This window comes from Camarhynchus parvulus, chromosome 2 (assembly GCF_901933205.1).
Source record: "Camarhynchus parvulus chromosome 2, STF_HiC, whole genome shotgun sequence".
NCBI lineage: Eukaryota > Metazoa > Chordata > Aves > Passeriformes > Thraupidae > Camarhynchus > Camarhynchus parvulus.
The window spans coordinates 881,022-903,852 of NC_044572.1; the positions used below are offsets into that span (position 1 = coordinate 881,022).

At 55.5% G+C, this 22,831-nt stretch overlaps 1 protein-coding gene across 2 annotated transcripts; it reads right to left on the minus strand.

Annotated features, from left to right (window-relative positions):
- Nucleotides 1–10,096: 10,096 nt before the first annotated feature.
- Nucleotides 10,097–22,130, minus strand: CDC25A (cell division cycle 25A). Of its 2 annotated transcripts, XM_030971493.1 has the most exons (16): nt 21,894–22,130; nt 20,136–20,215; nt 18,508–18,562; nt 18,106–18,138; nt 17,937–17,973; nt 17,465–17,566; nt 16,639–16,737; nt 15,892–16,026; nt 15,132–15,206; nt 14,404–14,553; nt 14,049–14,141; nt 13,534–13,596; nt 13,325–13,423; nt 12,404–12,534; nt 11,965–12,076; nt 10,097–10,635 (listed from the first exon to the last, which is right to left on the minus strand). In XM_030971493.1, the coding sequence occupies exons 1-16, from the start codon at nt 22,043–22,045 to the stop codon at nt 10,495–10,497; spliced, it is 1,557 nt and encodes a 518-aa protein (XP_030827353.1). In that variant the 5' UTR covers nt 22,046–22,130; the 3' UTR covers nt 10,097–10,494. The 2 variants fall into 2 exon arrangements, with proteins under 2 accessions (XP_030827353.1, XP_030827354.1); XM_030971494.1 differs by lacking the exon at nt 15,892–16,026.
- Between the last annotated feature and the right edge of the window lie 701 nt (nt 22,131–22,831).

The following is a 22,831-nucleotide window of genomic DNA, read 5'->3' on the forward strand; positions in this document are numbered from 1 at the left end:
ATTTTTTGTCTGCATGGTAAACTCGCCCCATTATTAAAGCGCATTAGGATGTGATTTGTAACCAAATATTACAAATATGGCTATTTATTACCAAATTATCCCTGGTAATCCCTCAGGGCTTCCCAGCCAGGACACTCCAGCACAGAGAGAGAGGAGATCATCTGTTCTCTGGCAGCAGACAGGCTCTATTCAGAGAGAAAACCAGGCCCAAACTGCAAGAATAGCTCGGGGAAAGCAAGGCTGTTCTTAGGGAGGGTTGGAGCACCCACAACTGACTGCTCAACCCCAAAAAAGGCACGTGTGGGGGGCTTGGCTGTTTGCTGCTATTCATTTATCACTGAAATGCACTGAGCTGAAAACAATCAGCATATTTTGGAGCACTGATGTTCATTAGAATAAAATATTTCCTTTTCTGCCAGGCCAGCAGAGGAAATGGAACCAAAGCCCCGAGATGGCACCGTGATATTGTACAGAGCCTCACCACAGCCCCGGGGGGAGCAGCTTCAGCTGAGCCCCACAGCAGCTCTGTCTGGTTCTAATCTTTCCAGGCCATTAATCCTGCAGCAGTTAAAGCTGCCAAACAAAGAGACAGCGTAAAATAGACATTTTGGGTCTATACATCTCTGTAACCATGTGCAGGAGGGATTGCTGCTATTGTTTCTTCAGGGAGTCATGGAAGCACGGGATCCCAGAGTGGTGTGGCTTGGAAGGAACCTCCAAACTCGTCTCCCACCAGCCCCTGCCATGGGTGTGGAAATGAGTGGGTGATGTTGCTCTCTGTCACCTGGGGGTGGCTGTGGCAGGTCCTACTGCTGGCTGTGTGCCATGGGAGCTGTGGGGCTGGAGGGACACCAGGAAGGGATTCAGGATGCTGCCAAACCTACACTTCTAGAAAGACCAGGCCTTTCATCCCTGCTTCTCCTGTCCCCACCTCGAGCACCTCTCATTCAGGAGCTGGGCTCCATGGTCCTTGTGGGCCCTTCCAACTCAGGATATTCCATTATTTACTTGTGGGAGAAAGGCTCAGGGGTTGCCAAAAAGCACCTTCTGCCCAGTTTGTCCATGCTGACATACAAACCCCACAAAGGATCACGTTCCAGCGCTGAAATAATCCCATTGGCACAAATCTTGGCAGCTGTTATTTGAATATTGAATTTCTTCTCACAGGAAGTGTGATGGAGCATGGAAGTGCCTCAGGGCACTGATTGTGCTGGGGGGAGAAGACGGGAAGCCCTTGTGTCTCCTGGGCTCCTTGAAGTGTTACAGACTGAACTTCCCTGCACATGCAGCCGGGCCATGAAGTGCTGAACTGTTCTGTTCTTTTCTGCTGGAACAGCTTCTCCTCCTGGGCTGATTAAAATGTCTTGCACTGAGAGGCAGCCCCAGGAGAGCCAGGCTGCCCCGGATCAGCTGCAGAGGCAGCTCTGGCTGGGCTGCTCTGCTGGGGAGAGGAGCAGGGCTCACCACAGCACGGATCCACGGGGACCATGGCAAAGGCCAGCTCTGTTAGGCAATAACCGAGTTATTTATGAGTGGGTGGGTGGCTACATGCTTCTGTCAATAGCAACATCATCCCACAGAAAGAAAATACTCTTCTGGCTGTCCTGTGGTGAGGGAGGAGAAAGGGCCTGGCAGGGAGCTCCTCATCACTTCCAGGAGGAAGATAAAGCACCCGAGCCCCGATTTGGCCATCAGCGTTCAGCAAGGCAGGGAAGCTCCTCCTTGGTTCCAGCCAAAAGCTGGAGAGGAAGCTGCTCCAAGGGCTGGGAACAAAACACTCTGCGTTTTCCTGGGGCTCTCCTGTGGCAGCAGCAGGGTGTGAATGCGGGCAGCAGCCAGCGCTTCGTGCCCACTCCGTGCAGAGAAACAGCCCCGGGACAGCGCCTGGCTCCGGCTCCTGCTCCAAGGGTAGGAAATGCCCAGGATGCCGCAAATTCCCTGCTCAGCCCAGGTTTGGGGCAGCTCCGCTGGAGCCGGGGCAGCGCTGCCGTGAGATGCTCTGGTGACTGTGAGTGAGAGTGAGTGAGTGAGTGTGTGAGTGAGTGTGAGTGAGTGAGTGTGAGTGAGTGTGAGTGAGTGTGAGTGCGCAGGGGTGGTGACACTCAGGACAGGTGACACGGCTCCGTGCTCACCTGAACCCCGCGGTGCTCCTCCGCTGCCGCACGGAGGTACCGGCGCCTGTGACCCGGAGGGATCCGGAGCTCCAGGCGGTCTCAGCCCGCCAGAACCGGAGCAGCCCTGCTGGGAAAGGGGCTGGGAATGCCCACCCTGTCCCTCAGCCCCCCTCCCTCCCACGGGCCGCAGGAGTGACACAAAGGGCAGCCCTGAGCATCCCTCAGAGCCCACCCGGGATGTCGGGAGCACGGGATGCTTTGGGCTGGCCCGGCTGGCACAGACAGGACGGCGACAGGAGGACAAGTGCACACAGCCCTCGGTGACGGGCGGCTGCTGCCCATCTCACGGGCTCTGCCGGCATCCAGCAGAAGCCAGGCGGGAATTCCCGGAGCGCTGCTGTCCCGGTGCCTGCCCGCTGCCCCGTGCCCAGCTGCCGGGCGGTTCGCAGTGCCCACAGGGGCACCGGGCAATTGTTTTCCACGGGCTCCAGCTGCTGCTTGGCAGCGCCCAGAGACCCCGGGGCAGCCTCGCTCCTCCCGAGCCCCGGCAGCAACAATCGCGTCTTTGTCCGCGGCTCCCGACCGCTCCATGGCCGCTGCCAGCTCTGCGGGCAGGACACGGCTCCCAGGGCCGGACACACGGACAGCAGCTGCTGCTGCTCCAGGGAATATCCCTCTCCTTGCTGCTTCTCCTGCCCAGCGGTTGCTGCAGCTCAGAGCGGGCCCTGCTCGGCTCCAGCCCCGCTGGGGACACGAATGGTGGCTCCCATCGTGCCTGAGGTGAATTTGGGGTGAAACGCCCCGGGAACAGGCCCTGGGGCGCAGTGAGGGCTGTGCTGGGCACGGGGAGCGCAGGGAGCCCTGGCACCCAAAGCCGGGCTGCTGAGAACTCCTGGTCCCAGTTCCTGACCAAATCCACACTGGGAACAGCTCCGCGGCCCCAGCAGCACCGCAGGCAGCCCCGGGCAGCTGGGAACGGGAACAAACAAACACCCTCAGGGCATGCAAAGGCCTCTGTGCACAGCTGCAGTGCGGGGCTGGGGTGTGCATCTGGGGCACGGGGAGCTCCCTCTGCTGCCCGGGACAGTGCCAGGCCGTGCCCTGAGGGGAGCCCTGCCCTGAGGGGAGCCCTGCTGCCCGGGACAGTGCCAGGCCGTGCCCTGAGGGTGAGCCCTACCCTGAGAGATGGCTCTGCTGCCCGGGACAGTGCCAGGCCGTGCCCTGAGGGATGGCTCTGCTGCCAGGCCCGGGGAGGAGCAGGTCCTGCTGCTCCCCAGTGGGACATGCTGGAGGAGATGAGAGGAGAGGAGAGGAGAGGAGAGGAGAGGAGAGGAGAGGAGGGAGAGGAGAGGAGAGGGAGAGGAGAGGGAGAGGAGAGGAGAGGGAGAGGAGAGGAGGAGAGGAGAGGAGAGGAGGAGGAGAGGAGAGGGAGGGAGAGGAGAGGAGAAGGAGGGAGGGAGAGGAGAGGAGAGGAGAGGAGAGGAGAGGAGAGGGAGGAGAGAGAGGAGAGGAGAGCAGCTCTCCTGTGGAGGACTGGGCTGTCAGGCCTGGAGAAGAGAAGACCGTTCCCCCTTACGCTGTCACTCCAGGGCCTTGCCCAGAGTCCCTCCCCATCGTTCTTGTAGCTCCTTCAGGCACTGGAAGGCCTCAGTGAAATCACCCCAAAGCTTCTCTTTTCCAGGCTGAACAATCTCAGTTCTCTCTCCTTGCAGCAGAGCTGCTCCATCCCTCTGATCACCTTGGTGGCCCCATCTGGGCTGGCTCCAAGAGATGGATGCTCAGACCTCTTACCCAATTCCAGCCACGCTGGATGGAGGGGACAGGAGCAGCCCAGGGGCTGAGGATTGCTGGGGCTGCTGGGGATGTGACCAGTTGTTCCCAGTGCAGAGTTGTGGCACCACTCCTGCTGCAAGAGGAAAATGTCCAGGACCAAACTCATCCCCTCCACACACAAAACACCAGCTCTGCACCCAGGAGAGCCCCAAACACAGCCCCAGTTTCCCTTGTGCTCGCTCTGCTGGGGCAGACCCCACATTTCCTGGGACCCTGGTGATGCCAGGAGAGTTCCTATGAGCACAACATTCCCCCATAGACCTCAGCACTCGCCAAACTGGTTCAGTGGGTTTGGATCCTTTGTCATGCTGCTTCCCAAAGCAGGGCTCTTATCCTGAACCTGCTTCCCCCAAAGCACAGCCCTGCACCCCCCAAAGCACGGCTCTGCACCCCCCAAAGCACGGCTCTGCACCCCCCAAAGCACGGCTCTGCCCCCCAAAGCACGGCTCTGCCCCCAAAGCACGGCTCTGCACCCCCCAAAGCACGGCTCTGCCCCCCAAAGCACAGCTCTGCACCCCCCAAAGCACGGCTCTGCCCCCCAAAGCACGGCTCTGCCCCCAAAGCACGGCTCTGCACCCCCAAAGCACGGCTCTGCCCCCCAAAGCACAGCTCTGCACCCCCCAAAGCACGGCTCTGCCCCCCAAAGCACAGCTCTGCACCCCCCAAAGCACGGCTCTGCACCCCCAAAGCACGGCTCTGCCCCCCAAAGCACAGCTCTGCACCCCCAAAGCACGGCTCTGCCCCCAAAGCACAGCCCTGCACCCCCCAAAGCACGGCTCTGCACCCCCAAAGCACGGCTCTGCACCCCCCAAAGCACGGCTCTGCCCCCAAAGCACGGCTCTGCACCCCCCAAAGCACGGCTCTGCCCCCAAAGCACGGCTCTGCACCCCCAAAGCACGGCTCTGCACCCCCAAAGCACGGCTCTGCCCCCAAAGCACGGCTCTGCCCCTCAGTCTGCGTGCCAAGGGCTGCAGTGGGTGGGTGGTGGCAGTCGGGACCTGCCTGGGCCCAGCTGTGCCTCTGGGACTGCCCAGCCCCGGGAGGAGGAGGATGGTGAGAGGAGGAAGCAGGGCTGAAGCGGGGACAAACCCCAGCAGCGCTGGCACCTGCTACTTGTGGCATTGGCAGTGCCACCACAGCCAGGACTGTGGCTGCTCCCAGGTCACAGCCCAAAGCCTGGCACCTCCTGTGCCCTCTCCCGGGGCACAGCCAGCTCCTGGCACGGGCAGCCCGTGCCCAGACAGGCTCCTTGGGGAGCCTCCACTGATCCGCGCTGGGTGTCACAGAGCCCTGATGTCACACGGGTCACACCCTGGGGCAGCTGCCAGGTGACCCTGGGTGCCAGCTTAGGATTCCCTTGTGGGGTTTCCTGAGCTGCCTGCAGCAGGAATTCCAGTGAGGAGGTGACAGAGACCAGCACCACAGAGCTGGGGTTGTGCCCTCCTGTGGCACCTGGCTGGAGGTGGCAGGGGTTACCCATGGGGTGTTTGCACCCACTGCTCTCCTCCCCACTGATCAGCCACCATCTCCTTCCCCACCCTGCTCAATTCCTTCAGGGGACACTGCCAGGACGAGCCCCCAGCACCCCCAGCAGGGTCCCACCTTCCCATGCCACCAAAGGCGGTGGCAGGAGCCACCCCAAGTGGACAATCCTGCAGTGGAGGGGGAGCTCCAGCAGAGTCCCACCCTGCCTCCAGCAGCCCCTGGGCCCCCTCCCCAGTTCCCTGCCCTCCCCGGGCCTTAGCTGCTGTCAGGGTCATGCCCGTGGTGGCACAGCCATGGCCGTGTCTGGCACAGGGATGTCCCCATAGTGGCCATGTCCCTGTGATGGCACAGCCATGGCCATGTCTGGCACAGGGGTGTCCCCGTGGTGGCCATGTCCCCATGGCAGCAGAGCTGTGGCTATGTCTGGCACAGGGATATCCCCCTTATGGCCATGTCCCCGTGGTGGCACAGCTGTGGCCATGTCTGGCACAGGGATGTCCCACAGGCTGGGGGATTTCCCTCACGGAGCGAAAGAGAAAGAAGGAAAGGGCTCTTGGCCACGTTCCTCTTGGCCTCCTTCCACTTTCTGCTTTTGATGTTCTCCCTTTTTATGCTCCTTGCTCGAGCCCCAGTGAGTGTGGGGAGTTCATCCAGCAGCAGCAGCCAGGGAGGGAGAGCAGCACACACAGCCCTGGGCAGGGCTCCCGACGGGGCTGTGCCCCCCAGAGCAGACAGAGCCCAGACAGACCCCTCTGGTGGCCATCTCAATGACATCCCTCCCTTCTCCAAAGGTGCCCAAGGGCCTTTAGACACCCGTGAGAGTGGCCCGTGTGCTGCAGGAGGTGACACTGAGGGGACAAGGCTGGATGGGACACACAGGGACCTGAAGGGCTGCCTGCCCCACTCCCACCTGCACTCTGCCCCTCCAGGGGAGGGATTTGGGGTCAGGAAAACCCTGTCAGTGCCACCCCTGCCTGCTGCCTCTGCTACCTGAGTTGGTGGCAGTGACAGATCTGATGGCACCAGTGGATCCAGAGGCTGAGCAGAGCCTGCTCCCCTCAGGAAGGAGAAACTGAGGGGGAAGGCATCATTGCTTCATGCTCTGTGCCACCCCAGATGCCCCTGTGCCACTGCCTTTGAGCAGCCCCCAAGGCCACCCTCGGAGCACGGTGGGACCCAGGGCTCAGCACAGGGACAGGCACAGGGACAGGTCACCCAGGGCCACTGCCAGCCCCAGAGCTGGCACCTCACTGGAGCTTGGCTGGCCAGCAGGAGATCAGCTTCTCTTCAGCTCTGCCTGCATTTGGTGACCTCTAACAGGGACCTTGCACCCTGCCTGGCAAACCCCACTCCTTGCTCCTGCCCAGGATCCCTGGCACTGTCCCCTGGCCCTGTAGGGAGCTGGCAATGTCCCCTGGGCCTGCCCCTGTGCAGCAGTGCCCAGAGGGAGCCCAGGTGATGACCAGGCCATGGCACAGCAGGATCACCCCGTGCAGGAGGGCTGTGGGCACTGGGGTGTGATGGAGCCCCGGGAATGTCCCTGTGGGAGCAGCCACCACCCAGCCCCAGTCCCACAGGAACCCAGCTGGCAGCCCAGCCCCAGCCTGGCACCAACATTTCCAGGAATTTTGGGGCACTGCTGCCCACGCAGCAGCTCTCTAGGAGCCAGCTTGGCACTAAAGGGCACTGCCAGGACAAGAAGCCAAGAATTTTCTTAAAGCAGGTTCTGCCCAGCAGAGCCACGTGAATGCCCCTCAGGAAACAATCCACTCACCGAGGTACAGCCAAGATTTCATCCCAGGCAATTCCTGCTGTGTCTTCTCCTTGCCAAACCCCTCAGCACTGGCTCTCCCAGCCACTGCCTGACACATCTGGCAGCACCACTTGCAAACCTGCAGGAGCTTGGCTTGTTGGGGAATTTTAGTGAATTTTACCTGATTTGAACCTCAGCCGAAAGCACCAGCACTCAGGCCCTGCAGAGATCCTGCTTTACCCTTTTCTGGTTCTCACTCCATGCTCCTGCCTCCAGCTGGGACAGTCCCTCCTGGCCCAGCAGAGCCTCAGCTGGGGCGGCTTCACTGGACAAAAAACTACAGAAAATTCCAAGTTTGGAATTCACAGGGGCTGGGCACATGCAGGGCAGGAATGGGGATGTGGGAAAGGAGCGGGGATGTGGGAACAGGCTCCAAGAGGCCTGGGAAGAGCTGCTGCACAAAGAAAACAGAGGAGGCAAAAAAAAACCAGGCAAAGACAGAAGGTTTGTTTGAGAAGATGCAAAAGGATTTAAAACCAGAGAATTGCCTGGTTATGGCTAAAATCACCTCTTGGCTATTCTTAAGGGAGCCTGAAAACCCCTGAGGCAGCACTGGAGGGATGTCCAACGCCCACTGCCGATTCCCAAGGGAATCCAGGGGCTCCAGGAGCTGCTGGCACAGCAGGGCAGCTGGCCCTTTGCAGCTGGCCTTTATTAGCCCCAAAGACAGAGCATGAGAGTCCTTTAGGCCACAAAGGTAACGGGTATGGGAGGAAGCACCGAGCTCTGCAGCATTCAGGAGCTGGGGGCTGAGGCTGATGAAGGTTTAAGCTGCTTTCAACACCAGTTTTCAGGGTGACAGATGGAGGGAAGGAGGAAAGAAACCCCACCCCATTCTCTGCCCGAGCCTCCCGAGGCTTGGGAGGCACCGTGCTGGATTTCCAGGGAAGCTTTTCAATCTGACCCCGTTGTTGGCCTCCTGCTCATCACATCCTTAACACAAGAGCCCCCTCAGGTGCCCTCCTGGGAAAAAGTCCAGCACAGAGCAGGATCCTCAGGCAGAAGGCAGCTGTGACTGGCCCCAGCAGGGATGGAGTGAGGGGAGCACACAGCTCTGGCACTCAGGGGGCTGCAGCCCTGATGGTGGAACCCCAAATGGTTTGGGTTCAAGGGACCTCAAAGCCCACCCAGTGCCCACCTGCCATGGCAGGGACACCTCCCACTGTCCCAGGCTGCTCGCACCTGGCCTTGGGCACTGCCAGGGATCCAGGGACAGACACAGCTGCTCTGGGAGTTTGTCCTGGAAGCAACAAACAAAGACACAAAAAGCACCCAGCACCAGCCTGGCATTCTGCCACCACGAGCAAGCAGCTCATCCATGTCCTGCTGCAAGGAGAGGTGCAGGCAAGAACTTGGGTTTTTAGGACTTTTTCCTTGTGCCCATGGCAATCCCTCAGTTTTGAGAGTTTGGATCCTGTTTAGATCCCTCTCCCTCCCCAGGGCTCCCAACACACAGAACAAGGTGGGCTGGGACAGGAACAGGGGGGTCTCCTCTGCACCCCTCTGGGGTTTCAGCCATTCCCAATCCCTGCCCTGCGGGGCCTCAGCCACACCACCCACCCCACACCCTGAGCACCAGGAGGCTGGGACAAGGAGCAGAGGGAGGGGAAGTGCAGCTGTGAACCAGGACTGCTGCCATGGCTGTGCTGCAGCTGAGTGACCTTGGAAAGGAGCAGCCTGACCCAGGCCAGCATCCATCTGCTCTTTCTGGACAGGAGGAGGAGTTAAACATTCCCATGGAGCAACAGCTGGATGGCAGAGTGGGACTGAGAGAGCCTGCCCAGCCCTTGTGGTGCTGAGCTGGTGCTTCACCCCTGGGCTGGACCAAAGGGCCGTTTGGGGCACTTAGTGACCTTTCCTGACTCTCCAGCATCCCAAACCTCCTTCCCAAGGCAATGGGAGAAAATTGTAACCATCGCTTCTGATTTAACATTTCATCATCTCCCCATTCAAGAGATTCGGCTCTGAGGGAAAACAGCAAATTCCAATTTTTTTTTTAAACAAGAAATAATTCCAAGTTTAATCCTCTTGGGAGCAAAAGGATTAACAGCAGGTTTTAAGAAATAGGTTTCAAAAAAAAAAAAAAAGCAAGTTAAAATTCCACATAAGGCCCCCCCCATTTCAGTATTTTTTGACATGGATACAACAGAGTGAGCCAGGAAGTTCCCAGGCATGTGGAGCTTCCCAGGAGCAGCAGTTTTCACCTGGAAGTTGGTGTGAGGAAGATGGATTTAGGAGTTGGGGCTGAAGTGACCCCAAAACCAGCAGCAAAGCAGTTTGGGACTGCAGAACTTCCTCAGCTGGGGGGTCCAACACAGCTGAGGAAGTTCTGCTTCCCCCACGGATAAATTCCACCTCCTGCCTTTCCTGGCAGATGGAGAGATGGCCACAGCCACCCCCAGGGAAGAGGTGTCAGAGTCAGAGCAGCTTCTGGGATCCCTCACAGCCAGGATCTGCTCTGGCAACGTTTCAGGATAAGAACAACAACTCACAGGCACAGAGGCAGCAGCGACACAGAATCCTGGGATCAGCCAAATGAGAATCCTGGGATCACCCAACTGCTGCACCCCCTCAGCTCCCAAAACCTCTCCCTCCACCAAAACACCAACTCCTCCAGAACCACCACAAACAGCCCATGAAATGAAACACCCTGGAGTGAACGAGGTGAATGTGATGTTTATGAACAATAAGCAGTTTCCCTCAGATGGGCTCCCAGGGCTTGCTGCAGCGCTGGCCCAGTTGGGAATCCTGAGCCATCATGGGATATTTCCCATTTTCCTTCCCACAATGCTACACAGAACCAAAACTGCATTGAGAAAAACAATGACCCCCCCCAGTCCCCCCCAGCAGGTCACCCTGGAGCAGAAACAAGGTTTAAGTACAACCCAGATGATCCAACCGCAGCGGTATTGGCTTCATTTGACTGTATTTAAATAAAATTAAGCATTTAAAAAATTAACAGGTACTACAATTCCCTGGCAGTGCTGACACCGAGCCCAGCCCCACAAGGCTGTCCCCACCCTCCCTGGGCGATCTGGGGGTGTCACACAACACAAGAAGCCACAATATTTTCACGAAGCAACGTAACCAAAAGAATCCCAAGGCAGCTCCCAGCTGGAATCCGGCTCGCGGGGCCGAGGTCCAGGTGATCCCAGGGAGGAGACAGCCCAGGGGGGTGGGAGCACAGGAACACGTGGCTGTCCCACTGCAGCCCCCAGGCTGGGCAGTCCTTGCAGGTCCCTGCAGCCCTCAGAGCTTCTTGAGCCGACTGTACATCTCCCTCTTGCTCTTCTCCCCGGCCCAGGTCCGGCTCTTGGTGCGGAACCTCTTCAGGTCCTCCTTGAAGTCCTTGTGGTGCATCGGGCGGTAGCTCTGGGGCTCGCAGAAGCTCTGGGGAAACAGGAGCTGGGGTCACCTCAGTGCCACCGGGGTGCTGATCCCAGCACCAGCAGCCACTGGAGCAAACAGGGACAGACCCCCCTTCCAGGAAGGAGCTCTGAGGCAGACACACAGAACCCAGAGAGATTCAGGTTACAGCCATCAAAACAAGGGCTTTGTGTACAGGGCTCTCATCCCAAATTTCCTGGCAGAGAACACACAGGCTGAGCTGGTTGAGAGTTCACCTTGCAAGGCACAGACTGGGAGGATGTTCCAGCTCAGATGGTCAGAGCAGGGCGGCTGATCACGGCAAGATCGTGGATTTAGGGAACAATGATCACTGCGGGTCCCCTCCAGCCCTGAGCATTCCATGATCCGTGTGCCTCGGGACAGCTCCCGGCTCCCACGGAGCTGCCCTTGGCTGTCCCGTGCTGCCACCTTGAGGCCTCGGTGCCCTCTCCTCAGGACAGCCCAAAGTCCACGGGGACACCCCAAACCCCGGGTGTCCCTCAGCCCAGGGCAGGCAGCAGATCACAGGCAGAGCCAAATCCCGGGCAGCACTGGCTGCCATCAACTGCAGGGCTGGGAGAGCCAACATCCCACAGGGAAGGAGCTGACAGCCCCATGCAGCTGGCCATGGACAGGCCAGGTATCTCCCACGGCCCAGGGATGAGGAGCTGAGGCCTGTTTGTGTCCCAGCAGCAGGACAGATCCCAGGAGTGCTGGGACCATGGAAATGCTGCAGGAGCAGGAGCCAAGGACAGGAGAAATCCCAGCCCTGAAGTGCTGGGGGGTGGGTTTTAGTTTCCCTGTCTCAATTAGAGGCTGCAAACTCCAAGCTCAGGTTTTCAATTTTGCTGGTTTAGGACTGTACAATACCTCGGGTTTCCATTTATTATCCAGCAATTGCTGTCAAGCCTTGTCTTCTCCCCTGCTCTGAGCAGGCTGAAATCCTTTCTCTGAGTGACAGTTTGTTCTAAAGGGGCAGAACCCACTTCTATTTTACTTGAGACAAGTGGAAAAGCCCTTCAGCTATGGCAGGAAGACAGCTCCAAGACACGGAACAGGCTGAGCTGCTCTGGGACCAACCCAATGAAAAAGAGAGAGAGAAAAAAGCCCCCCAGCCAAACCACTCTGCCCCAAGGACAAGTTTGAGTAGGAAGAAATTAATATTATTTGAGTGTGATAGAGACCATAGAAAGGCTTGGGTTGGAGGGACATAAAAGATCTTGTTCCACACTCTGCCATGGGCAGAGACACCTTCCACTGTCCCAGGCTGCTCCAAGCCCCTTCCCACCTGGCCTTGGACACTGCCAGGGATGAGAAATCCACCTTACCCACCTGGCACCTCAAGAAGAAATCCTTGTAGCCTCCCTTGAGCACATAGAGCTCTGGGTAGTGCAGGTTGGGGTACTCATTGCTCAGCCTGTCCTGCTCCCTCACAAACCGGCACCTGCAGCATGGAAAATCCCGTGTTAAATCCCACATTGACCCAGTAACTCCCAAAGCTGCACCCCAAACCCCCCATCCCTCAAAGGAGGAGCTGGAGCTGCCAGTCAGGGAGAGCCTGAGCAGCCCCACAGCCACAGCTCAGAGGCTTTTCCTTTCCCCTCTGCACATTGCAGTGCTCCAGCCCAGGCCCAGCACGGCTCCTCACCCACCAGGCTGTGCCAACCCTGCCAGAGGTGCCAACCACCCCGTGCACAGCAAGTGGAGCCAGGCCAGCCCCTCCCAGTGCTCCCAGTGCAGTGGGAAGCCTGCCCCAGGGAGAGGAGCTCACATGCGCGGGCCCCGCTCCGAGGAGAACTCGCAGTGGAACACCACGATGACGCGCTTGTCCTCCGACGGCTGGATGGGCTTCTTCAGCAGGAAATTCTGCACCTCCTCTTCCATGTGCAGGTTTATGGCACCCTGCAGGGCAGAGTGCAAGCACTGAGTGCAGGGGAACAGCCACAAACTCACCCCATTCCCTTGGGAACCAATGCCTCATCTGGGTTTGCTGGAGGAGCTCTGGAACCCTCTCCCAGCACAGCTCCAAACCCCACCAGGGCACCACAGAGTCTGGAACCCTCTCCCAGCACAGCTCCAAACCCCACCAGGACACCATGGGCAGTCTGGAACTGGCTCTGTGTGATTCCTCAGCCAGGAATCCCTTCCCCATATCCCATTCATCCCTGCCCTCTGGCAGTGGAGGCCATTGCCTGTGTCCTGTCCCTCCATGCCTTGTCCCCAGTCCCTCTCCAGCTCTGCTGGAGCCCCTCCAGGCACTGAGAGGGGCTCAAACACCACAAGGTGTCTGGGTGACCTGTTCCTGGTTATGTTTTACACAGCCATTTTTCCTTTGGAGCCTGTCACTGAAATGAAGTTTAGCACTCCAATTTTAGCCTCCTGAGATATGAGGATGCTGGACACTGAGTGTCACATCCTCCTCAGGAACCTCTGCCACCCTGAGGGCCACAGGCCCCTCCTCTGCTTACAGAGAGCAGAATGTCCCCTCTTCTGAGGGAACAGCCCCTTCATGGCCCACGTGTGGGCTCAGGGTCCAAACCCAGGCAGTGGGTGAGCACGACAGGATCCCAGAGGGACCCCTCAGGAATAACATATCCACAGGGCCTTGGATAAAAATCAGCCCCACAGGGATCCCAGAGACCCCAGGCTGCAGCTTCAGACCACCTGCCCTGCTCTTATGGGGCCCACATACCTTGATGTGCCCCCCTTCATACTCATAGGGGTATCTACAGTCAATTATCACACACTGCTTGATGAAGCTCTCAAACTTCCCAGTCAGCACAGACACAATCTGAGAAAAAAAGACCACAAAAAAAACAGAGTTTAGTTGTTTCAAGCCATTTCTGTGTTGTTCCCCAACCCTCACTAAAGAATTTTTCTGGCTCCCTTGGAAGCACTCACCATTTCGGAGTCGATGTATTTTAAATCTTGATGTTTCCCATCGACAGTGTCAAATAAATAACTCTGGAAGAGACAGGATTGAGAAAATTCCAGCTGTGAGTCACGTGGGTGACAGCACAGCATCCAGCAGGTCACTCTCTGACAGAGACTCTGCTGGCCAGAACCTCTGCAGGACTTAAAGCTCCTAAGAATGCTAAAATCAGGCACAGAATTTCGGTTTTGGCTCCCACACTAGAGGATTTGATAGGGCTTTAACCACAAATGGATCAGTTTGTGTCCAACCTGGGCCATCCCTGTCTCACCAACAGCCTCTCCTGGTTGTTTGAAGACTAAAGAATTGTTAAGGTTGGAAAAGACCTCCAAGATCAAGTCCAAAGAAGCAAGGCAGGTTTTTGAGGGAACAGAAGAGCCTCTCTAAAGGGAAGTGTTTTTCTGGGCTGGTTTGAGACATCCCCACCAAGAGAGGCCCTCAAAACACTTCATTCAACACTTGGCCATGGAATCTCTGGAATTACCTTGGAGAAGTCCCCGATAAGGTCCCTCTGGTCACTGTCCAAAATGCTCTCAATCTCTGCTGTGGAGGGCTGGGTCCTCACCAGCTTCAGGCTCTGCAGGACACAGGTCAGAGATCCATGAGGACAGACACACTCCATTCCCTGTTTCCCACAGCTGACAGCTTGGAGTGCACTCCCAAGCCCTGAACTGGCCCCTCAGCTTCCTTGCTCAGGGCAGAGCTCAAGTTCAGCACTGTGGAATTGCTGCCCCAAGAATCCACCTGGAAAAGCTCCCACCAACCTTCACAAACCAGACCCCAACTCTGCATCTCCCCTCATCAATTCTGTGTCACAAACTGGATGCTGAGCCACCAACCGTGGAGTCCTCAGAAGTTCCTGGCAGGCTTTTCCTCTTCTTGCTTTTCCCTGGAGAATTCTCCTCCTGGGATCTCTCCATCCTTTTCTGGGTGGTTCTTCCTGCAATGCTTGACGTGGATGAAGAGCCAAACAGCCGGCACCGCTTGGCCTACAGGGGAGGAGAGGAGTTGAGTTGTCCAGCAAAGGTTTATAAAAGAAAACAAACACAACTCAGGCTTTCAGGTTATTCCAATCTTGGCCTCATTGAAGGCACCACCACTGCAGAGCAACAGGGGGCTGTTAATCTGAATTATCCAGGCTTTGCATTTCCAGTAACACTTGTTACTGGGGGAGCTTGGGGCACCATAAGCAAGATAAAGAGCCAGCAAAATGCTCTACATCAATTAGCAGCCAATTTATCACCAGATTAAAGAGCTTTCTGCTGGAGCTCCTTTCCCAGTCTGTTATCAAAGCATCAGGTTACAGGATTCCAGGTGAGTCCCTGCAGAGTGAATTCCACATATGCCAAGATTCTGATAAGGGAAGTCAAGATCTTCTCACATTTATGAAGTGCAAGAAGAAATTCTATTCCTTTAAACACCAATTGTTCCACACTGACAGAGTCTGCCAGGTGAACTGCCCCAGAGATAAGGGAATTGTGCAGGGGGTTGTGCCAGGGCTTGTTCTGCTCTCAGGGATGCAGGGACAGAGGGGTGACACAGTCCCTGTCCCCTGTGGGACACTCACCCGGCTGTCCGCTCTCCTCATGACCAGCGGCGCCGTCCAGAGACTGGACACATCTGAGGGCATCTCCTCATCGTTCTGCAAGAGAGGGAAATCCTGCTCATCCCTCACCACAGACACACTGCAGGTACAGCTCCTGCCTGCCTCAGGTGAACATTCCAGCTGGAACCAGCTCCCAGAGCAGCTGCAGGGATTTAACTCCATCACCAGTGCGATTCTTCAGGAAATAATGGAACTGAGTGGAGCCATGTTGGACAAGGTGAGTTTATCAATTCATTGATTGATTAACAAAGATGAGCCTCTGGGGCTTTAAACATTTCAAACTCCCCTGAAAACAGTTTTGTATCTAAGTGGCTCAAAGCAATCACCACCTCTGACTTTTTCAGCAAGTTTCTAAAGAAAAATGCCAACTGTTTAAATTCCCTCTGTCCTCAAACTAAAAATAATTCATTTGTTCAGACCCCAAACAAATCCCACTGGCTGCACTAGGAAAGAGCATTTATAAGATAAAGGCACCCCAGTGGGAGTTAGAAAAGATGATGAGAACTAATTAATCTCCTTGTGGGAGACGTCCCTGCCCACGTGAAGGGGATTGGAACTCGATAAGCTTTAAGGTCCCTTCCAACCCAGAGCAGTCTGGGCTTCTGTGATTGCCAAAAACCCAGCGTGGCGCAGTCTGAGCACCCTGACTGCAGCCACAGCACACCAGACACATCAGGCAGAGCTGATCTGGGGATCTCCACCCCATCCCCTCTGCACACACCTTCAAGTCCTGGTCATCCAGCAGCTCCATGAAGCCATCATCATCCTCACTCTCCGAGGAGGGCAGGGAATGCTGCTGCAGGAAGGCTGCCCTGGAGTTCTCCTGTTCCCCAGAGGCTGTTTCTGCCATGGGCAGCTGAGGGGACACAGAGGGAGTTTTAACAGCATTCCCTCTGCTCCCTGCAGGATGCTGCAGCCAAGGAGGGGCCACCAGGGCTCCCTGCACGCCAGGGAACACTGTGGTTATCCCCAGCCCTGAGCTGCAGCACAGGCAGGGATCAGCAGGATTCTGGAAGGCTGCTGGATCCAGGGAGCTGAGACAAGGCTTGGCCCCCCAGCTCTGTTTCTGGACAATGATTTTTCAGTTGCTTTTTCTAAACAACAGGGTACGAATAAGGTAATTTTTCTTCCTGGATGTCACATCTGGACACAAAATCCAGCTGCATGTACAGAGTTTGGTATGTTGTTCCAAATGCATCTGCCTGAACATTCAGTATCAGCTTTACTGACCATTTCAATCCAAATCAATGTCCACACTCCCTTCACTTACTGAGCAGAACCCCAGCTCTGTCCTGACTCATCTTTCCCAGAGCAATGTTTCAAATTTCTCATGAGCCAAAGGTGAGAAGAATTCTCTTATCTGGCAGACAGAAAAACTTATTTATCTGACATCACCACTTTAGAACCCTGATTTGGTTATTTTGATGGCAGAGAATTAGGTGAGAATTGGTTGAGAAGAACCAAGTACCTGAGCTGGAGATGAATTCTGCCTTGCTGCAGGAACACCCCTCCCGTCACGGAAGCCACGAGAAGCTGGTTTGGTTGGCTTCTTGAACTCAAATGATTCCTGAAATAAAAAACAGCAAAATGATCATTTTATCAAAATTACAAACTGTGTTAAGCTGCTTGGATCCTTTTATCTTTTCCAATTTCTTAAAGTGCCTGACATTTTGGATTTAAGCTCCCTGCTGCCAACAGAATAGGCTGAAGGTGAATGTTTTCAAATTAAAGATGTTACAGCAGTGTTTTATCTAACACAACCCAGCATTTATGCTCTTGGCATCACCCTACAGGGCAGGGCTTCTCTATTTCTGTCAGTCAATTCTCTGCAGAATAAATAAATCAATTCTTGGAGGCAGCCAAGCACTGACCCCTCATTTCCTACAGGATTCCCAGCAGCCAGGGCAGACCCAGGACACTGAATCCAAGAGGAACCAGGGCTCCCCATGGCAGCAGTGGGGACAGCCAGGGGTGACCTCCCCAAATCCCTTCTGGAGGCAGCTCCAGCCCAGAGTAAGCAGGGGGAACAGATTTTCCTCTGCCACAGCCAGAAAGGAGTCAGGGTCAGTGGCACCAAGGCAGAACTGGGCAAAGTCTTCCCCATTTTTATTAACCTGCCAACAGCTCTAATCAGAGCTGCAAGTTCCCTTCAGAAAAGCTGAGCTAAAGGTGGTTGTGCCTGAAGAACAGCCTGGCAGGGAGGAATTGAAGCCTTTCCCATCACATGCCCTGTGCCGGGATGTGTTAATCCAGCTGTCCCTCCCCTCCCACAGGCATCAGGAAACAGCACTCACATTTTCCTTATTTTCATCCTGTTCCAAAGGCTGGAAAGCATCAGTGTCCAGAGAGTCAGAGTGGTTTCTCTTCAGAGCAGGGCTGGAGCCCAGCAGGCTTTGCTACAGCACAGAAGGGACAGTTCAGGACTGTGCAGCAGTCCTTGCACAAGCACATTTCAAGCACTAAAGGGGTTAACAAAGACTGGAAAGCCTCTGACTACAAATTTTGCACACCCTGTGCAGGAATCCTCTGCTGACATCTTGGTACAGGGACCAAAATGCTTCAGTGCAGCAGAGATGGAGCCACACCACAGAAATTTCACACTAAATTAAGTGAGATTGGGAATTTACAAACTGCAGTTCTGACATTAAGCACCCCAGCAGCTGGTGTTGAAGCCAGAAAATTAACAAGTATTCAACTAAATGCATTCAACCAAGACCACACTAAATCCTTTAACATGTATAAAACATCAATCCCACTCTCACTTACGGGCAGGGAATGGATTCTTCTGAAAGGTATTCGAAGGCTACAATGAAAAAGAACCAAAATTTATTTCAACATTTTGCTTTAAAAGGCAGGGACATGAATAGAAATCACCCCCTAATTCCATAATCTAAAAGAGACCCCAAGGAAGAATTTAAAATAGAATTATACTTACTTCAGCCTGCTGGATTTGATTGCTTTCTCAAACCTAAAAGCAAAAGATCAAAGGTTGGACTTGAAGGTCTTAGAGGTCTTTCCCAAATTAAACATCTCTGTGGTTCTTAAGGCACAGACTTAAACCAAATGTTAAAAGGTGCAGTTCAGACAGACCTCGGTGCAGCCCCAGGCTGCAGGTGGGTGCCAGTGCCATGTGGTTGGCACAACACCCAGCTCAGAGGCAGCACTGCGGTGCCCTGGGCAGGGGCAGGGCCAAGCCCAGCATTCCAGCTCTGGAGCACAGGGAGAGGGGCAGCAGGGGAGCCCCAGTGCACTGTGCCAGCAGAGGAAAGCCCTGCCCAGGCCTCACCAGGCCAGGTTTGTTTGTTAACCATGCCAGGTTTCACACAGGGGCACTCACGTGTCCTCCATGGCGTCGTGTGAGGTCGCAGGGCCAGGAGAATCCAAAGCCAAACCTGCACAGGAGACACAGATTTCCCACTGATTTACACCCAGGCACTATCACAGATTTCCCACTGATTTATACCCAGGGACTATCACAGATTTCCCACTGATTTACACCCAGGCACTATCACAGATTTCCCACTGATTTATACCCAGACTATCACAGTTCCCACTGATTTACACCAGCACTATCACAGATTTCCCACTGATTTATACCCAGGATATCCATGATCCAACCCAGGCAGTATCACATTTCCACTGATCCATACCCAGGCAGTATCACAGATTTCCCACTGATCCATACCCAGGCACTATCACAAATTTCCCACTGATTTACACCCAGGCACTATCACAGATTTCCCACTGATTTATACCCAGGGACTATCACAGATTTCCCACTGATTTATACCCAGGCAGTATCACAGATTTCCCACTGATTTATACCCAGGGACTATCACAGATTTCTCACTGATTTATACTCAGACAGTATCACAGATTTCCCACTGATCCATACCCAGGCAGTACCACACACTGCTACACATTTCCACAGAAAGACCCAGGGAATTCGTGTGCAAAGTCCCACGCCTCAGTGCAGAATAAAAAAGAGTTACAGGCACTCCCCACCGTGGGATTGGCTGTGGATCACCAGTGCTTGGGGAAATACAGGGGGAATTTAAAAAAGCCCCCCAAGCCCTCCCTGGGCTGTCACATGGAACACAGTGCTGGCACTCAGCATGGAATACTCTGTTTATTCCCTCACACACACCTTAATAAACAATTCAGTCCTTTAGGGTTTTTTTAAGCCATGTTTTTAGCTACACCTACAAAGAAATTTTGGGCTCATTCCCAAAAATAAGCAGTCAAAAGGCCCTTCTGAATGTCCTGGAACTAACAGGAAGCACTTCAGAAGCACAAAGCAAGCCCAGCTTCATAGCCCCAGAGTACTTCAGGCACATCCAGAGTCACTCCAGCACGGATTCCTGAGGAGCCACAGAAAGTGAGGATTTAGCAAGGCTGGTTGCTCTGTCCTGCTCTGTGGTCTGTGAGCTGTGCTCGTACTTTAGCACTTCACAAAATTCTTTTTCAGGCTGAAAGTGCCCCCGAAATGGGGCATAAATCCAGGTGGAAACAGTCATTTCCCTCAGCTGGAGCAATGAAGCACCAGAGGGAATCTACCAGTTATGGGGTGAGAGCTTATTTGATTTTCAGTGATAAAACATCTCATGTGAAAAACAGGAAATCCTCCCAGGAAGTAGCAGAACTGAGGGGTTTCAGATCATCAACCAGCTCTTGGTGACAGGAGAACACAGGACAGAGCCACTCACTGGCACAGTTTGGGTTTCAAGAGAGAAAACACAGTGAGGACTTGTTTTCCCTCCCTGCTGCTCACACTCTCCAGGACAATTAAAGCAAAATTTAAAAAAAATCCACAGCCCAAACCCTGAGCTGCAGAGGTTTCCTGGGGGATTTTCCACCTGCCTCCCTCCTTCCAAGGGCCAGTTCTCTCTCCAAACCCCAGCTGCCATGTAGAAGTGCATTGCTTTCCAATTCCTAATCAATGTTTGTTAATTGAGGCAGCCCCACCTGAGTCTGTGGACTCTGAAGAGGCTGATCTGTGCAATCCATTTTTGGTTCCCACGTCTTGGTCCAGGTTTTCACGCTGCCTGGAAAGGAAGGGTTGGGATTTGCTTTAAAAGCAAGAAGCACAACACTGCAGGTAGGTACAGCACAAGTGGGCATCACCTGGATTCCTCCCAGAGCCCAGTTATCCTGCCTGGAACTGAAATCCCCTCTTTGGCAGCCACCCCTTTAATTCAGGTTTCGCATAGAGAAAATTGCCAAAGTTCTAATTCAAACCCATTTTGATAAATAGTTACCTCCCAAATTTTGTTTTATCTGCTAAACCTCAGTGCTGAGAGAGAAGAAAATCACATGGAGCCCCACATATATAAGGGAAAAGCTACTTGAGCGAGGCTCCAGCAAGTGGTTAATTAAAACCCAAAAAAAAAGTAGCCAGGGCTACAAATTCAAAGGGCTGAATAACATCCAAGGGGGCACTGCCAATGGTCTGCAGGAATCCCGGGAATCTGAAGGAAGGAAGGACCATAAAGCAGGTGGTGGCAGAAATGAGAATGACAGAAAATCAACAAATAAAACCCAGGAGGGTCATTGAGACCTGAGTGGGCCAGGACAAAACAGGAGCCACACAAGGCAGGAACAGTGGGAATAATGGGATTAGAGGAGTTCAGAGAGCAGCAAAATGGAGCAGCTGCAGAGCACAGACTGCAGCACCTGGGCCACAGAGCAGAGAGCAGAACAGGGCTGGGATGGAACAGGGCAGGCAGGGGGACATGGAAGGGACACAAAGGGATTTGTGGGACAGAGCAAAGGGCTCAGGAGGGAGGGGAATGCCCAGAGCAGAAGCAGGGCAGGGGGAAGGTGTCCCAGAGCAGGGATCCATGCGGGATGGGGCAGGAGGAGAGAACAGAGGGAGGCACCGCAAAGGGGTGGGGGACACTAAGGGACACATGGAGGTGTGCAGGGCGGGAGGGCTAAAACTGAGGCCTCGCGGGTGGGCATGGGGAGAAGAAACAGCTCGGGAGGCGCCGTTTTTGGGGGAAGGGCTGGGAGAACGGGTGCTGCAGGCCTGGGCTGGAGCGTGGGGAGCGGGGCTGGAAGGAAAGCAGCCAGGATGAGCCCTCAGTGCCTCACTGCCGGGCGGAGAAGGGCACGAAGAGACCCCCGAGGCCTCCACTGGGGCTGGGGGAAAGGAAAAGGAGGGATCCACGGATCCACGAGGCTTCGCTGGGTTTTTTGGGGGGTGAGGGCAGAGGAGCACCCCGAGGCCTTCCTTCGGGAAGGGGGGAAACAGGGAAGGAAATGCGAGCTCTCCTGAGAGCCGGCAGGAGCAGACACATTCCGCAGGGCCTGGGGAAGGGGGTGGTAAACTGGGCTCTGGGGCTTCAGAGGGGCATGGAGGCATCCCAGGGGAGTTTGGGGTTTTTTTTTTTTTGAGGGGCGAGCGGGAATTCCAAAAGGCTTCGCTGCGCGGGAGAGAATTACGGGGGTGGATGGGACGGAAGGAAAACGACTCCAGGAGGCCTTGGGGCTTTTATATATGGGGGAGCGTCCCTAGGCCTCGCTTCGGGTCCGGGAGGGGGAAGAAAACGTTCTGGAGAGGGGACAAAGTGCCCGGGAGGGCTCGGAGGGATGGCGGAAAGGAGAAAGAAGCTCTCTTGGAGCAGCGGGAAGAAGCGGGGGGTAAAGCCTCCAAACCTCGATTTTTGGTGGGGGGATCAGGACAGCGGCGAGAAAAAGGAGAATGCCCGGGCCCCGACTCACCCGCGCCCCAGCTGCTCCATGGTGAGGCGGAGGTCCGAGACAGGCGAGAGCTCATCCTGAAAGAGCGCCTTGACCACGGCGGGCGAGGCGGGGGACGCCGGCGAGAGAAGCAGGAGGCGGCGGCGGTGGGAAGCGCTCGGGGTGGGATCCATCGGAGGGGGAACGGGAATCCAGCGCAGCCGTCCCGTCTCTGCCGACAGCGCGGCCGCCGCAGCGTTTTGACCCCAACCGGTACCCGTCGGCCGCTCCGAAGCTGGCGCCAAACCGCGGCTCAGCCAATCAGCTCGCGGAGCCCCGCGGGGGGCGGGTTGTTTTTTTTCAAACTTCCCCTCCCACCGCGCGCGCCCCGGCCAGTAGGAACGGCGGCGCCGCGACCAGGCCCCGCCCACGGCGGTTGCTTGGCGTCGCTCTGGACCAATAGGAACGCCAGGAGAGCGGAGTGGGGGGGATGCTCGCCAGTGCGGGGGGAGGACTACATTTCCCAGGATCCCAGCAGGCGAGCCGCGTTATCGCTCTCTGCGCTGCATGCTGGGAAATGTAGTTCCCACCTCACAGAGGCGCGGCTTTGTCGCCATATTTCCGGCCGTCTCCCTTTAGCCTGCGCGTGAGGGGAAAATCGGGAACATGAAGGAAAAAAAGGCACAAATTCAGCAGATAACACCACCTCGCTGAGACAAAGAGCCCTTCTCATATAATTTCTCCTCAAAGAGCCCTTCCCACATAATTTCTCATCAAATAAGCTCTCCATGAGAACAAAAGCCGCTTTATAAAAGCCATTTTATGAGGGGTTTGGTGAGCAGCTGGGGAAATAAGGCAGTGCACAGCCCTGCGACACCACGATGGGGTTCACGGAGAGACGAGCAGGAGAAGGGAGACTGACAGTGCCCCAGTTGTACTGCACATAAACTCTTTAGGACACACAGCTTCTCCTCTGCACA